The sequence below is a fragment of the Phacochoerus africanus genome, chromosome 11 (genome assembly GCF_016906955.1).
Source record: "Phacochoerus africanus isolate WHEZ1 chromosome 11, ROS_Pafr_v1, whole genome shotgun sequence".
Lineage (NCBI taxonomy): Eukaryota > Metazoa > Chordata > Mammalia > Artiodactyla > Suidae > Phacochoerus > Phacochoerus africanus.
Genome location: NC_062554.1, coordinates 104279906 through 104301487, shown reverse-complemented (window position 1 = coordinate 104301487; position 21582 = coordinate 104279906). Strand labels below are relative to the sequence as shown.

General features: G+C 34.2%; 1 protein-coding gene across 6 annotated transcripts in view; it reads right to left on the bottom strand.

The window, feature by feature from the left end:
- KMT2E (lysine methyltransferase 2E (inactive)) overlaps positions 1–21582 on the bottom strand; it is a 92579-nt gene that overhangs the window by 23106 nt on the left and 47891 nt on the right. For 5 of the 6 annotated variants that reach the window (XM_047752393.1, XM_047752389.1, XM_047752394.1 and 2 more), the window contains 10 exons: positions 21116–21345; positions 17915–17995; positions 13006–13064; positions 11894–12066; positions 10062–10100; positions 6058–6288; positions 5823–5953; positions 4741–4858; positions 3605–3714; positions 166–430 (listed from right to left, as the gene is read on the bottom strand). In XM_047752393.1, coding sequence (XP_047608349.1) covers positions 166–430; positions 3605–3714; positions 4741–4858; positions 5823–5953; positions 6058–6288; positions 10062–10100; positions 11894–12066; positions 13006–13064; positions 17915–17995; positions 21116–21345 — 1437 coding nt within the window. Of the gene's footprint in view, positions 1–165; positions 431–3604; positions 3715–4740; positions 4859–5822; positions 5954–6057; positions 6289–10061; positions 10101–11893; positions 12067–13005; positions 13065–17914; positions 17996–20555; positions 20645–21115; positions 21346–21582 lie in introns of those variants that run through there. The other variant, XM_047752395.1, reaches the window with a different exon arrangement.

Below are 21582 nucleotides of genomic sequence, written 5' to 3'. Positions count from 1 at the left end.
AATAGTTTAACAAGTATTGTACAAATTCTAGCAGAACCTGTATTTTATGTTTATACCTCATTAAATAACAGAATGGACTTAAAAATTTTAAGTCATTTTGCATGAAAGGTTAAAATATGACAAATCAGTTTTCTTCTGTTGATTTCTATTGCTAAGAATCAGTACCTGATTATTTGATACTGAGAGTCTCAGTGGAGAAAGCTTTCTCTGTTTAGTTTCTGGGCTCTTCATTTTGTTCACTGTTCCTTCACAATCCAAAGTAATATTCTGATTTTGTGTATCTTTTTCTTTTGAAACATCCTTTTCTTTTTTTCCTTTTTTTCTTCTGGTTTCATAACCACTATTGATATTTTCCATGGATTCAGAACTACGTTTTAGAACAGGGCACTCTGGATTTTCTTTGAGGCATGCACAATCCACCTTGTACTTGCTGAAAAGAAAACCGGTTAAAATATTTATTCAAGACATAAAACAAACTGTAAAGTTTTCTAATCCATTTTAAGCTGCAACTGCAAAAACTATATGCTATTTACTACTTAAAAAGCAATCTTTTTATATTAATTTGCATTCTCGGTAACTATGACAAGAAATTTTATTTTCTCATAAAGACACTATAATAATTAGAAGCTAATTTCTGACCAGAGATTGGGCCCTCAATCATAAGGATTACTAGTAATGGTTTGTAGAAAGAAAAAAAACCAATAAATTAAAACAGGGTCTTTTAAAGTAAAATGGGATACCTTGTCTTACCTTACCCAAAAACCACAATTTACCTCAGAGTATATACAAAGAGTATGAGAAAATAAAATCTGACCTAAATAAAAAAATACCATGTATGTATTGCTAAGTAACAATAAATACCTAACCCTAACTCGTTTATCTTATACTTTAAGGATGATTTCAATAACCAGGTTTAATAAGCTGCCTTGAAAAAACTGAAAAGTTATGTCTCCTTTTGCCTTTAAGTGTCCCCTCTTTCAAACGAAAGCTTGAAAAATAATCACACTATCTATCTCTCATCTTCACGCAGTAATAATTATTACTCCCATTTTACAGATGACATTAAAGCTCAGAGGGTGAATATCTTATCCAAAGTCATACAGTTAAGTGGTAGTTAATGGCATTCAAATACATGTCTGAATCCAAAGCCTACACTTTTCAGGTCTTCACTATTTTTTTTTTTAAGACTCTATCCTCTTTATGTCTACCAACAAGATTTGGTTCATGTCTAGGATAAGGCTGAATGCCCAAACTGGAGTTAAACAATAATAGAAGCCTCCTACCTTGCATGTTTTTGAGTAGTTTAGTGTTTGTTCACAATAAAAAATAATTTACTTTTCCAAGTTTCTAATACTCATTCACTTTCAACCCTGGTAGAAAAGTACAAGTCAAACTGCCCAATTCTGTGAATCAGAGGTAGAATTCAAACACTATGGCCTACCCTTCACCTCTCAAATCAGGTGTTAACAGAAACTAGCTGGAAACTCTTTCTAGATATTTGCTTTGATTTTAGGATAACAGCACTGCAAGTAATAATGATGTCAAGGGCTAATGTTATTCAACACTTACTTTGTGTCAGGAATTGTTTTAAACATTCTACATGTGCTAAGACTTACTGACTCTTCAAAACAGTCTTGTTAGGTGAGTATTATTATTCTCACAATAAGGTAATGAGGCATAGAGAGATGAAGAAATTGGTCCAAGGTTACATAATAAGTGACTGAGCTAGGATTTGAAACTTAAGTCATATTATAAAAAGCTTATATTTTAACCACTATGGGAAATAAGTCTCTCAAAGAAATGAGCAAAGAACCAGTAAACTAAATTTTCCACCTCTTTGGGAGAAAGGGTTAAAATATATCTTTAACAATCAAGTGGAGATGCATACTGAAGGAAGAGGGATCTCACTGACAGAAAACATAATGGATATTAAAATTTTCTGCATTTCAACACAAAATTAAAAAATAAAAATAAAATACAGAATAGGATAAAATGAACTGAAATCCTTATAACTCAAAGATTACAGAATACATAAAAAAGTGCCCCTACCCACATTGATCAAAACAAAACAAAACTACCCAGCAGAAAAAGTAACAGATGATTAGGCAATTCATAAGAGAGCAAACTCAAATGATAAATGAATATATAAAAGGATCCTTGGGCTCTTAAAATAATCAAGGAAAATGATAATTGCAAATATAAGAAGATACCACCTCATATGGGTTAATGTCAATTTTTAATTTTAAAATTGTATACTAAAAAAATGCTGCAAGCAAGTAAAGCTCTGAGAGTATAAAATGGTCATTAAACCAAGTCTGGTAAAAAGTGAGGCTGTGCATATTTTATAAGCCAATAATTCCACCCCTGGGTACCTATCATGGAGAGAACATGTACATGTACAGCACTTTTAGAAATCTAAAGGTCTACCAGTAGTAGAATGGATAAATGCCATCCACAGTGAAAAATAAATGAACTAGAACTACACATAACAATAGAACAGAATCTCACAAAAGTAATGAATAAGACGAATGCACACTAATACAGATTATAATTTACATGAATTTTCAAAATAAACAAAATTAATGGATACTATTTAGGGACACCTACGGACATTGCAAAAATGTTAAACTCACTAAATTAAAGATGGCAGTTTTCTTTGGTAAAAGAGGGAAGAGAGATGCAATCTGGCTACTAAACATGAGGGGCTTCAATGGACAATGTTTTGTCTCTTAATCTGGGAAGTAGGCACATAAACTTTAGTATTATTAAATTTTACATTAAATTTTTAAAATTTTAAATTAAAGTTTCCATACTCAGAATTCACTTTTTCCTTCTTCCTAGCATTTCACAACAATAGTCCTCAGAGTTCCCTTGCAGGACCTCCAATAAACCCTTTCAGTTTATACTGCAAAGAAAATTTGGCACAATTTCTTTTCTTTTGAGGGGCAAAAAGTGAAATTATCCATTCCTATTGATTGACCTAATTAAGTGAATGACTATTGTGTATCCCCCACATAAATACAAGAAAGAAAAGAAGGAAAAATTTCTCAACGAAACAAGGTCAGTATTGTACTGCTGAATTAGGATTATTAATTATAATACTATGAGCATTTATATTACGATAATAAGAAAAGTGTGTAAAAGAGCTAAGCAACATGCTGTAATAGAAGCTGATATCAAAGTGCTTATTTCCAAGTATTTTTAATTGCCTAATGATAAATTAAAATAAAAAGTTATAAAAGTAATAACAATACCAGGAGTTCCCGTCGTGGCGCAGTGGTTAACGAATCTGACTAGGAACCATGAGGTTGTGGGTTCGGTCCCTGCCCTTGCTCAGTGGGTTAACGATCCGGCGTTGCCGTGAGCTGTGGTGTAGGTTGCAGACGCGGCTCGGATCCCGCGTTGCTGTGGCTGTGGTGTAGGCCTGTGGCTACAGCTCCGATTCGACCCCTAGCCTGGGAACCTCCATATGCCACACGGGAGTGGCCCTAGAAATAGCAAAAAGACAAAAAAAAAAAAAAGTAATAACAATACCTAAATTTTTATGAGGACATTAAGGAATTTTTCAAAACAACAGATATCACATTTATAGGCTTGAACTTACCAATTCCCATAGTCAAAATCAAAGGCAATAGTAATTTCAGTTCCTTTTGGAATACTTTGTATAGAATAAATGTAAAGATGTATGGTTCCATCTTCAATTTCATGCCTCACCTATCAGTTAAAAAAATTTTACATTTCTATAAACAGTTTTATATTTTTATAAGTTATTTTCTTTCTATAAGCAGTTTATATTTTTATGTTATTTTCTACCTTTAGAAACATCTCATCTTACAATTTTAAAAACTATTCAAAGTAATTCACAAATGCCATTAATTACAAGACATGTAACATAAATCAGTGGTTATCAACAGGAAGGAAGCACATTAATGCAAGCTTGATGCAGGCTCTAGTAGCATTAAATACTCTATTTCATTAATTTTATGATGCTTATTTTTTCACCTTTTAAAATCTCTGAAATTGGAAGTTTTACAAGGGCTGGCATCTTTTATTTGATGATATGCAGTAATAGTAAACACCATACTTTTCTATGATATACACTGCTATAGTACTCTACATGTATTAATTCCTTCAGTCCACATAGTACTTTTTTATGGAAAAAACTAAAGGAAAGACAAGATTACACAGCTAGTTAAGTCAAAAAGAAGACATGAGGAATTCCCATTGTGGCTCAGCAGTTAACGAATCTGACTAGCATCCATGAGGACGCAGATTTGATACCTGACCTTGCTCAGTGGGTTAAGGATCACAGCTGTGAGCTGTGGTGTAGGTTGCAGATGCGGCTCGGACCTGGTATTGCTGTGGCATTTCTTTACATGCCACTTCTAAAACACAAGCTTAAAAAATTTTATAGTAGCACACATAAAATCTACTTTAGCTTTCAGCTTTATCTATTTTGATCAAATCAAAGAATATATTTGACTCATAAACAGAGCTTCCAGAATAAACAGAAAAGGCTAATATTTTCTCTTACAAGGAACATCACAATTTTTTCAAATGCAAAGTAATTTAAGACCTCACAGCTGATGTTGCCTAAATTTTTGTAATGGAATGATGCTGAGTAGTATAAAATGCATTGACAGCTGAAGTGTTTTAGCTCACCAGATTCTTGTGCTTATTAATATTCAGACTCCACATACTCCCTACCCCTGCCTCCACAAAGGATTTCTAGAAGCTTACCTCTGCATTGGGTGTACAAGAACGCCTGATGAACCGAGCTTCATTACCAAAAGTCCTTGCATCGACACACATTTCCAGCCCATGAAATTTAGAATAGAATAAAACAAAAGGGTATGGTCTACAAAAAAGAAATTGCATTAGAACTATTAACATTTTGAGTTTAAGAAACTTCTAAAAAATTCAAAGTAAGTAGGGAGGCCAAGATTTGAATAATAGGCAGTCTGATACCAGAACCCATTCTTAACCACTAGGTGAATTCATGCTAATAAAATTTTTACTTGCTCCTACAACCTTACCTTAAATCAAAGGTAACTGACTGAAGGAGTGAATTGGAATTTAAAAAGAATGATAAAAAGGGAGTGACTACTCTATATGCATAAGGATTCATGATGGGATACCTTTATTAAAGTCCCTATCTTTTAGTGCAGTTAAGATTTTGATTTATAGCACTATTTCAGATTGAATATGCTATAGAGATGCTTGTATATCTTCCATATCTTAAGTAAAAACTCAAATTATAAACAATAAGAAATATTTTAAGTAATTATAGCATATAGGCTGAGAATGTTATATCCCTAGAGATACAAACTGATTTCTAGACCTCAGAGAAGCAATGGTTATCACAAGATCACATCAACTCCCACCTCCCTCCCCCAATCAGTATTAAGAAAGTTGGAGTTGAAAGTGGTGACAATAATACAAAACCAAATCGAACGTCTTAGCAATTATAGGAATTAGGAAAGGTCCTAGATGGAAAGGGTTCCTTATAATCTCAGGTAATTAGAGTTTTTCATTAACATCCACCTATGTTGCTGCAGTTTAATCATTGAAGTAGATTATTTTAGGAGTGTCAGCAAGATAGGGATGGATAAAAGACTAAGGAATATGTCTGCATTTTTTATGCTGTAATATTTTATTATAGTTGAAAGTTATCTTTAATCACTATTCAACCACACTCAGTTTTAAGTATTAAAATGATTACTTAGAAAACAAAATATACATAAACACAGCACTGTGATAAAATAACCAAAAATTCGATACTTAACTACAGAAAATTAACATGGGGAAATAAATGAATATACCTCTTAAAGAAATATCCATTTGCTTCAAACTGTTCTCTTAGCATAAACTTCCCTCTGTATTCAATGATAAGTGCATCGGGAGGTAAATCTTTTGCAGATTTCAGAATTTTCTTATTCTTTTGTATATGACTCTAAAATCAAAGAAAAGGCTCAGATTACCAGATTGCTTTCAGTCTAAGATATACAGTAGAAAAAGGGTTTTGTTTTATCATTGTCAGACAAATGATGTATTTACCTCTACAGGAGGTTTGAAGAGCAAATTGTTGGTATTCAAATCTGATTTATTTATCTCTTTTTTGTCCGTTCCATTGCCTAATCTCAGAGCTATTCTTTGTGCCTCCCTCTGAACACCCTCACTATACTGGTTATTATTTGCCTCTTCATATCGATCCATCCATGCTTTGATTTTTGTCTCCCATCCAAAATTTGAACCATCAGATGAAGGATCAATCTCTGGAGCTGAGCCCTAAAATGACAGAAAACTAAGCTTTAATATCTGGACTTCAAGTATTTATACATACACACACAATATGACAATCTATATAAAAGAAAACAATATAAAAGAAAGAAAGAATGAGAGCTTTTCTAAGCTGGTTCTAATGAAAAAAAGAAAAAGAAAAAAAAAAAAAGACCAAATAGTAGCTTACTACATTTTTATACTGCATGCCAGACACACATAAGTTGGTAAATTGAAGGAAGCGGAATTAAGTTGAATAGCTAAAATTTAAGCTTCTATGTCACTATTGTAGCCAAATGGAGACTATCAAAAAAATTACAAATACCCAAAACTTTGGAGTCAATGTCAGCTAATGGTTAAGAAAAGATAGCATATGAAATTTTTTTCTGAGATTGCTACTATCTAGTTTATACTCACAGTTCTACTTAACCAGAATAAATCTGCACTTATGTAAACTACACATACTGCATATTAAGTACATACTTCTGATATAATAATATAAATTTAACATGTTTTACAATAACAATATACTTTTATATCTTAATTTCAGGTAATTTCCAAGATCTATAATCAATTGTCCATATGATAAATTCAACATGAGAATAAAATGTCTCAGAGAATGTGAATAAGGACCTTTAAGCTTCAGTGCTTATTCCTCCCCTATACCACTAATTAAAACCTGTAAGATAAGAATGCTAAATGCAAAGTAGTGAAAACTTACAACCTCTCAATAAGTTTTATGAATAGGTTTTTATCACTGGAATGCAATTTATAGAAAGGCATAATTACCACACAATTAAAAATTTATTAAAGCCTAGATTCCCTCAATTAATTATCGGCAGTGTGAGGAAGAAAATCAACTAATTCAGATACAAAAACATACTATACTTGTCAATAGCATAATTCAAACTTGAAGCAGATTTAACACAAAGTTTCAATTTAGTTGTTTGCAAATACTGTTCTTTTTTCTACAGTACTGAACACCTTGATGAGAAAACAGATTATTTCTATAAGGTATACAACCTAACATAACTGAAATTTTAAGATCACATACATAATTTTCTAAAGATTCTATATATGCTGTTTGATATGTACATATGTAAAGTAACACTTAACTAAAATTTACCATCAGTCCACCTTCCATATAAATAACTAATCTTTATTACAGAAAGTATCATTCTTTTCTATAATGAAACAAACTGTAGTAAGCTGCTCAACTACTGGATGGGGTAGGTTTATCTACCAATTGATATTTTATGGATTACATATTCTAAATTATAATGACCACTTGAAAAAGAAAATATTTTATTCAAATATGAAACCTTATATATTTTTGGCCTTATTTTTATTCCCTATTTTTCAGAATTTTCTACAGTGAATATGACATACAAGACAAAAATGTTTTTACGGTTATTACATTAACTTCATAATATAACATAGCTATATAATGTACAACACAGTGATGCAAAATTTTTACAGATTATACTTCATTTAAAGTTATTATAAAATATAGGATATATTCCCTGTGTTTATTATTATCCCTGTAGCTTATTTATTATATGCATAGTAGTTTGCACCTCTTATTCCCTTAACCCTATCCTGCCCTCCCTCTTCTCCCTCAATTGGTAATCACTAGGTTATTCTCTGTATTTGTGAGTCAGTTTGTTTTGTTATATTTATTCATTTGTTTTGTTTTTTTGGATTCCACATACAAATGATAACATACAGTATTTGTCTTTCTCTTATATGACACTACATATTAAGGTTTTCCTCAGCTTTATTAAAAATATCTACTCAGTTTTTAATTTTTCTTTCTTTTTTGTCCCTCCTACCCACAAAGCCTCTACTAACTTGGTCTATCTTTAATTTAGCTCTTCTATATCTCTTGAACCTTTTTAATACCACAGAATTACTTTCTAAAGATCTTTTTGTGTTTTTTGGGGTTTTTTTTCTTGTCTTTTTAGGACCGCACCCACAGATCATATGGAGGTTCCCAGGACTAGGGGTCGAATTAGAACTGTAGCTGCTGGCCTACACCACAGCCACAGCAACACCAGATCCAAGCCGTATCTGTGACCTATATCATAGCTCACGGCAGCGCCGGATTCTTAACCTACTGAGTGAGGCAGGGATCGAACCTGTGTCCTCATGGATGCTAGTCAGATTCATTTCTGGTGAGCCACAACGGGAACTCTTTAAAGATCTTAAAGAGACACCTTCAAGTTAAATATTTTGGAAGATGCACAAAGCACTTTTTAAAATTAGCCTTTTATTTATTTATTTTTATTTTTTGTCTTTTTAGGGCCACACCCATGGCATATAGAAGTTTCCAGGCTACTAGGGGCTGAACCGGAGCTGCAGCCGCCAGCCATCAAACTCTCAATTTCATGGATACTAGCTGACTTCTTAAGCTGCTGTGCCACAATGGGAACTCCACACAAAGCAATTTTAAAGTTTTATTTCCCTAGTCACTTCTTTACATAATAAATGTAAATATTTCAGGGAGCTCCTGCTGAGGCTCAGCGGTAACGAACCTGACCAGTATCCATGAGGATGTGGGTTTGATCCCTGGTCTCCTCGATCAGTGGGTTAAGGATATGGCATTGCTGTGGCTATGGCAGAGGCTGGCAGCTGCAGCTTTAATTTGACCCCTAGCCTGGGAACTTCCATATGCCGCAGGTGCAGCCCTAAAATGAAAAAAAAAAAGGCAAATATTTCAGTTAAGCAAAAGATGCTCCTTCCTCATTAAGCCTGATAAATTAAATACAATGGGAAGAAAGGAAAACCACTGGAGTATCAATAGTTCCAACAACTTAATAAAAAACCTTTTTCAGACCTCTTTACTCTGGTGTCAGAGAAAATCCCATAAATACAAGTTTAACACAGTAAGTATAAAATTTACAACTTTAACATATATTGAACATTTTATGAGACTTTGGACTTGCAGTATGCTGAGGGACATGTAATTAACATTCTTAAGAAAGACTTACAAAACTATGCAGGAATAATCACTGGACAGCTATTTAATGATCCATTTTCCAGGAATGTGGAATAATTCATAATTATTATGCTTTATACTATGGGGACCACAAGATACAGTCTATCATGCTCCGCACATCCTATATTAATTCTAGAAATTTGAGAAACCGATTATCCCTTACACGTAACCTAGAAAGTTATAGTAACACTATATAGCTGATCTCTGTGATCCAACACAAACCTATCTTTTAAGGGGAGGCAGAGCTGGAAGCCCTTGCTTCTTTCAGCAATCTTGGCATCTACAAAATTGAGGATATATTCTAATTAATTCAAGGGACAAGGGACTAGTTTGTACTTACATGGTGAACCTAAGATGATTTTATAGTATTTTATAACTACCGACTTGACTAAATCACTAGAATTCCAACTATGCAAAAAAGTAAAATTTCAAATTGCAAATGTGATTTTGCATTTATATGTCTAGTATAGTAGACTAATACACAAAGTGGTACTAGAGACATGGAATACAATGATAACTGAAATTCAGATTATCCAAAATTTTAATATTAGTAATTCTTTACACACCTCTTTTTGTTTAATATTTTAACAGTGTTAATAAACTCCAAGAGTGGTATATTAACACAAATGGAATTCACTATAGTTCCATTTTTGGTAAAGGTAATAAGCAATGGAATGACACACAATGAAGAGAGCATATGGTAAAGATTTTTGACAAACAACAACTCAGTAAGCTCCTGAATAATTAACAACTGATAAAAAGGACTTAAATTTAGTGTGTTTACCTTAACTCTTGATGATTTCCTAGATCCTTCACGAAAGGCCTGAAATAACATGGAATTCTGAGTTAATTTTTTAAAAACTGGATGTAATTAATAATGAGTTCACTAAAGCTTTTTATTTAAGTCACATAAATAACACAAAGTTTGGTAATGACTGATACAGCCAGAACTAGGACAATGCTGAAGTAAAGCCATCTAGAATTCTACACTACTACTAAAAATAAATAGACTATGTAAGAACATGAAAATATGTATAAGACACAATGCTAAGAAAATTTCCACATTTTCTGTGATATTATAATCTTGGAAAAATATCGGATAAAAGTTGGAAGGGTATTCAAATTATTACACTTGTTCTGTTTATGTCATAAGTCATGTTTTGGGGGGATAAGAAAACAAGTTTGTCATTAATTCTATAAGTCAACTAGCAAGTAGTATTTGAGCACTTACTGGGACTCAAATAATAATCACTGTAGTAAACGGAGTTGTACTTAATAAATATTTAATTGGAGCTCTCTAATCGATTGGACCCCTAAGCTACACCTTCGATTGGACTTCCATATGCCACAGGTGCAGCCCTAAAAAGACAAAATAACAAATAAATTTTAAAAATTAAAAAAAAGTATATGCTGCCTATTAAATAATCAAATAATATACAGAATTACACAAAAAAAATTCTTTTGGGGGGGGAAACCTTGGTTTTTACCAAGGTATAATTTTACTGTCTAATAGATATACAGTCATTGTAGAAAGTATTTTTTCCTTTTATGACAAAAATCTTCATTAGCAATCACAACAAATTATGAAAAAATGGCTTATAAATAGTTTCCCACAATCATATCCTGGTAATATTTTATTACAAAAATTTAAGTGAGACAAGTATAGACAGTAAGGAATTCAACAAATGTGAGGTATTATTAAAATGATTAAGACAAACAGCTATAAGCAACTATTCACAATCAGTATAAGCTCCTCTGTTTATCAGTTATTAAAAATTTAGAACTGTTATTTCTGTTTTCTAAAACAGCAACCTTTGGTATCTTATTTTAGCTTTTGCATTTCTACCATTAGTCTCATCAGTGATACTTTCAAAGCAGTTTGCAAACATTTTTCTCTATTCCATTACAATCTTTAAAATGCACTACAATTGTGGAATTCCCATTGTGGCGCAGTGGAAAAGAATCTGCCTAGGAACCATGAGGTTGCAGGGTCGATCCCTGGCCTCGGTCAGTGGGTTAAGGATCTGGTGTTGCCGTGGGATGTGGTGTAGGTCGAAGACATGGCTTGGATCCTGTGTTGCTGTGGTTGGGGTGTTGGCCGGCAGCTGTAGCTCTGATTTGACCCCTAGCCTGGGAGCCTCCATATGCCGCCCTAAGAAAGGCAAAACAAACAAACAAACAAAAAAACCCACACTACAATTGTAAAATGAGGCGGTTGTTTTTTGTTTTTGCTTTTGTTTTGTTTTGGTCTTTTTAGGGCCGCACTTGTAGCATATGGAAGTTCCCAGGCTAAGCATCAAATTGGAGCTATAGCTGCCAGCCTACGATGCAGCCACATCAGCACCAGATCGGAATCTCGTGTCTGTGACCTCCATAACAGTTCATGGCAATGCCGGATCTTTTAACCCACTGAAAGAGGCCAAGGATCAAACCCACAACTTTATGGATACTAGTCAGATTCCTTACCCTGCTGAGCCACAAGGGGCACTCCCTAAAATGAGTTTAATTAAGCTAGATCCTGTTACCTTTTCTAGCTACTATCCATTACTCTCCTGCCTTTCCTGTAAAACTCCTACCACTTCCTATCTACTCATCTTCAAAATAAGAAAAACTTACTTTTTTACATTTGGAAATGTTTTGTTCTTTCTCCCCACTTTTTTTCCTTCGTTTATCATTAACCTTGGAAACTCTTGAAGCAGTTAAAGTAATTGATGTTGGGGTATGCTGAAATGCAGTATATAATTCCACAGGAACCTCATCACCACTCTCAGTTGCACTGGTATCACCATCTTCAAGGCAAAATAAAAATTATTGCACAAGTAACACTTTTATTTCAAACAGTAAAACAGCAGTCCACATGACAAACTTACTCCCCCCATCTTTCTGAAGAATAAACTTTTTTTTTTATTTCCTCACTGACCTCATTCATAGTAAGACACATTTAAATGCAAACTACAAATATCATTTCTCACACATTAAACTAAAAAAGATACAAAAGTCTGACAACACACACAAGTGGTATAACTGTGGTAAACAAATACTTGCAAACATTGCCAGTGGAAATTCAAAATTCCCTACGATGCGGAATTCAGCTGTATCTAGCAAAATTCTATACGCACGGACCCTTCACCCAGCAACCCCATTTCTAGGGATATATCCAAAGATAAAATGGAAAAGGTACAAAAAACTTATCCAAGAAGGTTTTACTGAAGTTACTATTTGCAGTAACAAAAACAAGACAAAACAAATATACTGGAAACAACCAGGATGTCTATAGGACAGTAAAAGTTCACTAAACTATCATTATTCAAAACCACCTATACTTGTATCAACATGTTTTAAGCCAAAGTGAAAGTAGTAGCCTATGTTACACCTTTAAATCCTGTACCTAAAAATGAAATAAAAACTATTCCGCATGACCAACTAATGGATCACCATCTTTCTAAAGAGCAAACATATTTTACTTGAAGCCAGTACATTAGGAACGTACAGGAAAATATTGATGTTTTAAATTTTTTATTTATTTTCCTCTAGTTTCCATATTTTCTAAAACAAATTATCACTCTATAAAACCTGTAAAAGTATATTTAAAATCTATACCTGAGATTGTAAATTATGTATTACAATCAATGTTCGTCTGTAAGGAGTTACATCTGACTAAAAATATGCAGGCCACTTATTCTCTCAATCATACTAAAATTAATTTAGTACAGATTCTTTTCACCCACCTGACATATTTTCCCTTTTCCGGCGTTGGAGTAGCACCGCCCTCTCTTTATCCAAACTCCTACAGTAAAATATTAACATGATTACTTTTCAAACTTTATAAATTTATATATGAAGCAGGTCTGTTTTAAATGTGATAAATTTATAATTTCTCTAATGTTCTTCCTGAAAAATGAACAGTATAAAATATATGTACTATTCCTTTACTTACAGTTAAGATTTAATCTAGCATACAGAGCAGTCGATGCCAGTTAAGTGACTTTGTAAAGAAAACAATTTTTTTTTTGGTTTTTTAGGGCTGCACCTGCGGCATATGGAGGTTCCCAGGCTAGGGGTCAAATTGGAGCTGCAGCTGCTGGCCTACAACACAGCCTTAAGCAAGGCAGAATCCAAGCAGCGTCTCCGACCTACACCATAGCTGACGGCAACGGTGGATCCTTAACCTACTGAGTGAGGCCAGGGATTGAACCTGTATCCTCAGGGATGCCAGTCAGATTCGTTTCTGCTGAGCCACGATGGGAACACCAAGAAAATAATTTTTCTTTTTGCTTTTTGCTTTTTAGGGCAGCACCCACGGCACATGGAGGTTCCCAAGCTAGGGCTTGAATTGGAGCGGCAGCTGCTGGCCTACGCCACAGCCACATCAACACCAGATCCGAGCCGTGTCTGCAACCTACACCACAGCTCACGGCAATGCCAGATCCTTAACCCACTAAGCGAGGCCAGGGATTGAACCCACAACCTCATGGTTCCTAGTCAGATTAATTTCCCTTGAGCCACAATGGCAACACCCCAAGAAAACGATTTTTTACTTAGGAAATGAATACTTTTTTTTTTTCAAGCTGGATATTTAAAGCAAAAAATATGGGGGAAATGTTAATGTAATTAAAATAACAAGTGAAATTTTTAAAATTATAGTTAATTTACAATGTTGTGCCAATTTCGGTTATGCAGAAAAGTAACTCAGTTATACATATATATATATATAATACATATATTTTTTATATTCTTTTCCATCATGTTCTATCACAGGAGATTAGATGCAGTTCACTGTGCTATATACATATATATATACACACACACGCACACACACACACATATATATATAGTAAGACCTCACTGCTTATCCATTCTAAATGCAAAGGTTTGCATCTACTAACACCAAACTTCCAGTCTATTCTTCTCTCTCTCCCCTCTCCCTCTTGGCAACCACAAGTCTGTTCTCTTTGTCTGTGAGTCTGTTTCATTTTGCAGATAAGTTCATTTCACACATTAAATTTCTAAAAGCAATGTACAACACTGAATTAGAATCCATTTTCAGCATTACTGTTTGTCTAAATTATTTCCATTTTTTAAATAAACACTAAATATTTAACAACTGGAGTTCCTGTCGTGGCTCCGCAGAAATGAATCTGACTAGCATCCATGAAGTTTGACCCCTGGCTTTGCTCAGTGGGTTAAGGACCAAGTGTTGCCATGAGCTGTCGTGTAGGTGGATCCGACATGGCTGTGGATCTGATATGGCTTGGATCCCACGTTGCTTGTGGCTATGGCACAGGTCGGCAGCTACAGCTCTGATTCAACCCCTAGCCTGGGAACCTCCATATGCTGAGGGTGTGGCCCTAAAAAGACAAAAAAATAAATAAAAATAAGTCAATATTTAACAATTATGTAAAATATTTCATTAACCACTCATGAACTACATCATCCATAGTAATTATTATATTTGTCCCACCCCTTCACAATGTTTCCACTATCTAAACTTATTAGCATAAAGGTCAAATAACTAGATATTGTTCTTAGATGAGAGAGTAAGGGTTTTAGACTGAAATAGCTACTACCCAGTAACATACTTGCCTTAATATCTAATAGGAAATAAAATGATTTTAGCATCACTGATAATTCTAGTTATCAGAGAATAATAAGCAGCTAACACTCAACTGCCTCCCTAACGGTCAGTTTTTAACCAACTCTTACTGAATTTGTCCACAGATATCTACCCCTTGGAAAATATCTGGCAAAAGGCTATATAAACTATTATAAAGAGAAACAAAAATCACATAGGAACACCTCACTCATAATAAAGAAGTGCAAACCTTAACACCGAGACTACCATTTCTCACCTAGAACCAACAAAAACCTGAGTCTGTCCAACACTGAATTGTGGGGCTAGGGAAAACAAGCATGTTTATCCATTACTGGTGGGAATTCAAAATTGTACAGCTCCTACTGAAGGGGAGTTTGGCAATATCCAACAAAATTTTACATACACATTTACCCTTCTGCTAAACAGCTCTAGTTCTTTTTTGTTTGGTTGGTTTTTTGTCTACACCTGCAGCATGTGGAAGTTCCTGGGCTAGGGATGGAACCCAAGCCACAGCAGTGACAATGCTGGATCCTTAACCCAATGCACACCACAAGGGAACTCCTGAACAGTTCCAGTTTTATTTGCAATTGCAAATGTCCACTCAGTGGGTTGATTAAACCATAATACATAAAAAAGACAGAACACCTTGAAGCTATAGAAAGGAATGAGTCAATCTCTGTATACTTCTATGAAGTGATCTTCAGTATATATTTTAAGATGAAAAAAACATGGCAAAAACTCTATGTCATATACTATGGCTTATCTAAGAAGAATACAAACATATATGTGCATATTTGTTTCTAGTAAGAAAACAAACAATGAAAGGAATAATCAGTTTAAAAAAATAGTTATTTTTTTGTTTATTAACAGCCACACCTGCAGCATATGAAGTTCCTGGGCTAGGGGTTGAATCAAAGTTGCAGCTGAGGCCTATGCCACAGCCACAGCCACACTGGATCCTTAACCCACTGAACAAGACCAGGGATCGAACCCACATTCTCACAGAGACAATGTAGGGTCCTTAATCCACTGCACCACAAGGGAACTTTCGGGCACTGCTCTTGATATATAGTCAAGATACAAAAGATTTCAATCACAAGGATCCATCATGTTGCCTTTTCTAGCCATAACTACCTCCCATTTTCTACCCCTCCCATTCCTGACTTTTGGCAAACATTAATCTATACTCCATTTTAATAATTTTGCAGCTGTGGCGCAGATCACAAATGCAGTGCAGGTTTGATCCCTGGCCTGGGAATTTGCACATAATGCAGGGGCAGTGAGAAAAAAAAAAAAAAAAAGGCAATAAATATTCTGACTGTGATAACTGTATTAACAGTTTTGTAAGATGTTACCACCAGGATCTCTGTATTACTTCACAACTCCAAGTGAATCTATATTACTTCAAACTACCTAACCTATCTTAGGTTAGGCTTAATAACCTAAACCAAAAAGTGTGTACCCACTTGGTGTATAACCCCACAGTAAAATTCTTTCAAGAGACTTTAAACACAATAAATTAGGAGTTCCCATTGTGGCACAGTGGAAACGAATCTGACTAGTATCCATGAGGATAAGGGTTCAATCCCTGGCCTCACTCAGTGAGTTAAGGATCTGGCGTTGCCGTGAGCTGGGGTGTAGGTGGAAGATGCGGCTTGGATCTGCTGCTGCCTATGGCTGCAGCATAGGCCAGCAGCTACAGCTCTGATTTGACCCCTAGCCTGGTAACCTCCATATGCTGCAGGTGTGGCCCTAAAAAGACAAAAATAAATAAATAAAAATGGGACAAAAATTGAACATAAGGATAATAACTGCAATAAACTGATATCCAATATGTTTAAATTCCTGAGTTCATAAAGATACTTAAAACTCTAAAAACGGGTAAATAAAGGCTACAAATCAATGAGCATTTATCCTGCCTTTTCTCACTAAAATAACTTAAGAGACCTGAAGAGTTAATAAAGGAAAGTTTTCTATGGAAATAAGTACAGCTAGTAAGTGATAAGCAATGGAATTAATATGTCACTAATTTGTAACCCCTATTTAATGAATCTAAAGAATGACTATCAGTGGGTCCTATCCAGGTATTATGTGTTACCTGATAGAACAAAGACTATGAAACAGTATTAACCAAAAAAAATTTGAACTTAAATGTGATCACACACCTATTTATAAAAATATAGATATAGAGAAGTCTGTTAAATCATGGTAATGAAATTGGAAAACTCATCAGGATAAATAATTCAGTCCCTTAAAGAAACACACTATGAAAAGTCTGGGGTTGGTGGAGTAAAGGGTATAGATTTAGATTACTACAAACTTAAAAGAGATGTGTATCAACCAATCAATACTTTAACAGTGGATGGATGATACTGATTTTACTGCATGTACAATAATCATTTTGTGGTCAGAGATTTTTTTTAAAGAATTCTTTTATAGATATATACTAAAATACATAAGAATATATGTGAATGAAATCATATGTTTGGGATTTGCATTAAAATGATATGTGAAGGAGAAAAATACACCTGTTGAAGCAGGGTAGTAGAAACACATGGGTTCATTATTTTTACATAGTTACTATTACTTGTATATGGTTTTGCAAAGTTCATAAAAAAAGATTTAAAAAACATAAAAGAAATGGGAAGAAAACACATTACTGGCAATAGGCAGAATGATAGGATAAGCCCTATGAAATTCTGTAACTAAGGGAATGTCCTAGTAATTCTTTAACATAGTGCATTCCAGTGGGGTGGGGGGGGGGAAGATGTTATCAATTAGAAGATGCACTATTATTTCATGCATCATTAATATAGTAAAAATCCTAGAAAATAAACCATGACACATTAGCAATGGAAAGACTTTTCCTGATTTTAGAGATGTCAGAACGCAAACGAACCAATCATACAAATAAAACATGTATGAGATTTAATTAAATATAGTAATCCATTAATTGTTTAGTTCAGAATTCACAAATAAAGTTCTATTAACCAAAGATTACCTTAGTAAAATTACTGGCAATTTTATCAGTATGCACATCTTACCTAGGCTGACAACGTTCACATAAATATGTATCAGGAATATGCTGCCTGTCAATCCCCATGCAGTCGATATGTTGCCAAACACTTAAAAAAGGAAAGAAAAAAAAGCAGAACATATAAAATACTAAGATCATCCTTAAATTAATATTTGCTATTCCATTTAACTACCACTTAATAAGTGCCTACTTTGAATTTAGCACTGTAAAACATGCTGTGAAGAAATTCATAGAAATATATCCTTAGGGAAGTAAAACTTTGAGATACAAAAATAAAAGGACAAATATAGTATATTATATGCATGATATAAATTTCTAAAGTGAATACAAATTTGAAATGTAAACAGTATACAAATATTATTAGAAATCACAAAGTGGAGGTGTCCACACTACTTGGAATTAATGGGAAAAGCACCCTGGAGACTGGACTTGAAGAGAACCTAATTTGGGAAATTAGGAAGAAAAGATATTATTATAGCAACATTTTCTCAACAGACACAGGAAGCAACAGCCAGAAGGCAGTTAATGTATCTGCAGAATGTTCAATTTGAGAAACAGAGGGGGATAAAAATGAATTAGTAAAGTGTAGTTAGATTACGTGGAACTTGGATGTCAGAATGTGTGTAGTTTTCCACTAAATGGCAACAGGTAACAACCAGGGGTTGCTTTGGTGGAATTACCATGTTGATTCAAAGAAGCTTAGAAACTAGAAGCAGAAAAATCAACTAAGAGGCTTTTCCAACATTCCAAAACTAAGTTAAAAAAGAACAACTAGAATGATGGCAGAGAAGATGAAGGTAAAGAATCCAAGAATTCATGAAGATAGAGACTAAACCTATTCTGTCCTCTATTTTTAATGTAATACATGGACCAGCTTGAAGCAAACTTCTCAGTGTTACCATTATATTTTATAGCCAAGAATTTTACCGGTTTAAGGTTGATATATCCTTGTTTCCATAAAAAGGTCTTAATTATTCTTTACATAATAATGAGCTACTTTTGATACACAGCTACTAAGCTAACCACTATGATGTTGCTCTTTACTTTTTTTTTTGTCTTTTTAGGGCTGCACCTGAGGCATATGGAAGGTTCCCAGGCTAGGGGGTCAAATTGAAGCTGCAGCTGATGGCCTATACCACAGCCACACAGTGCCAGATCTGAGCCACGTCTATGACCTACGCCAAAGCCTGTGGCAATGCTGGATAGTTAACCCACTGAGCGAGGCCAGGGACTGAACCTACATCCTTATGGATACTAGTCAGGTTCTTAACTTGCTGGGCCACAATAGGAACTCTGCTCTTTACTTCTTAACTGAGGATGTTGGAACAAGAACTGGTAGAATGTGGAATGTCATGGAATATGTATCAAAGATGTAAGGGAAAAAAGTATAGAAGAAAAGGAGAGCACCTGACAAGGAGAGTTAGAATAACAAATTAGGTTAAATTTGAGGGGTAAGTAATGATGTCATGCAGACAACAGAAGAAATAAAACTAGAAAATGGATAATCAGAGCTCTAAAGTCAAACTTGAAAGAGATGAGTAATGGGCAGGAGGTACATGAGAATATACAGAGGCAATGTAACAAGAATAGAGGAAAAAAGACTAAGCCTTGCAGTACAGGATAGGTTAAGCAGTAGAGAAACAGAATAACAAAAAATAAAATCATAGCAAAGAGAGCAGTTGCTAAAAAGCAAATACCTTGAATAACCCAAAATATGTGATCTGGTCTTTCAAAAATTTGTAGGCAGGTGTAAATCCTAAGGACTATTTCACTATTTTCTAATATAGATAATTCTATATTATATAGAGATTACTATCATTAATCAAAAGAAAAAGTTTAGATTAGGCATTAAAATAAAAACATTGTCAAATGGTATGTAACTTATTACATTAGACAAAATCTGCTACAGAAAAAGCTATTTTATATGATGGGTTATATGAATTGAGATTTGCTAATAAGTAGCTAATTAAAAAATGAGGAAAGTAAGTTATCAGTGAAGTTATATTTTTTTAAATTTACCTCCTGAATAAACTCACTGAGGTGACAGCTCATGGTAACAGTATGTACCACAAGTAATGAGAACTTGTCTTTAAATTTGAAAAAGTATCACAATATATTTTTACTACTAAAATTAACTCAAAGTATTAATATTACAACTTTCCATAAAAATATCAAATTGAACTTTCCACTTAAGACTAACTTTCCCCTTTTGGTACAGGTAAATCAACTTTCTAAAATATAACCTATAACCTTAACTGCATGTTTATATCAATAACAAACCACTCTCAATCACCTAACCTAATAGATGGGAACAAGATTATAAATAATGCAAAGTAATTTATATTTGTTGCAATGCATTTTTACACTCTCATTCAAATATGGGTATAGGTCATACTATTTCAAAACAAATAATGAAACTACACCTTCAGGACCAGACTCAGGATATCCTGTAAATTATCAAACTTAATTACCCTCTACAGTCCACTGCTTAAATACCCTCTGCTTCCTACCCTATTCAGGGGATGGACTCAGTAACTTTGAGGTTGAAATCCTACTGTTCCCTCTCCATCCTCCCCAGCTCCCTCCCACCAGAAAAAAACAAAAACAAAAAAATGAAAACAAAACCCCACTTTCTGTCCCAATCACACCTTCTCTAGGGGAGGAGGCCTTTCTTGGTGGTTGAACCAGGGTTGGGGGAGGGGAGACTGTGGTTCTGGTTCAAGGAGACTCCAGTGTGCTGCAAGGTTCAAGTCAAAAGGAGTGAGAGAGTCAGGTCAAACAAACATCAGTCAAATGTCTAATTCCCCCAAACTGGAAAATCACAGTTGATTATACAGCACAAATAATTCCAAAAGAAATACACAGGACTCAATTCTCCTCTCATTTCTATACGGTCTATGTAGTTGTATTACTATTGATGAGTGAAAAGAGAGATCTGATCGTGTATGAGTAAAGTTCAGAAATGACTGTCATTCAATTAACAATGACGATTTCTACAACAAAAACAAAAACAAAAAACTCTAAGATAGCTTTTCTCCTTGGGGCTTTTTCTAGGAGCAAAACAAACTGCACTGAAAGTAGCAGAAGCATCATTTTAAAAAAATGTATATATACATCAATTCCTTCAAAGTGACTTTATTTTTCCAACATTAACAATCATGAAGGTTATCAGCCATCAAGAAAAAAAAACTGGTGTGAAATATTTTACCTGCATTTGTCACAACAGATCATGTATCCATCATCATGTGTAAAACCACATATGCACCTGGTTACATCAGTACCATAACTTCCATCCTCAGATGTGCTGATTGTAGTTGCACTGGAAGTTTCATCAAAATTAGGAGTGGTAAATATGCCTACTTCATTTTTGCTAATAAGAACTGATGGAGGAGGGGAAGCCGGAGGTGTTGGAGGAGGACGAGCACCATAATTATGGTCCTGATAATTAAACACAAATACAGCACAATATAAGTTCAATGGCAATATGAAATAAACAACTTAAATAAAATTTAATCCTTAACTTTAATATTCAAGAGATATGAAATTGGCCCATTTCTTCCTTAATACCTTTAAAATAATGACTTGGTGAAACCAGATATTAAATCATAATAGTGAATGAAAATGTCTATCTACAACCTTGGTCACCTTTATGATGTGGATTTAAGAACAGTGGTT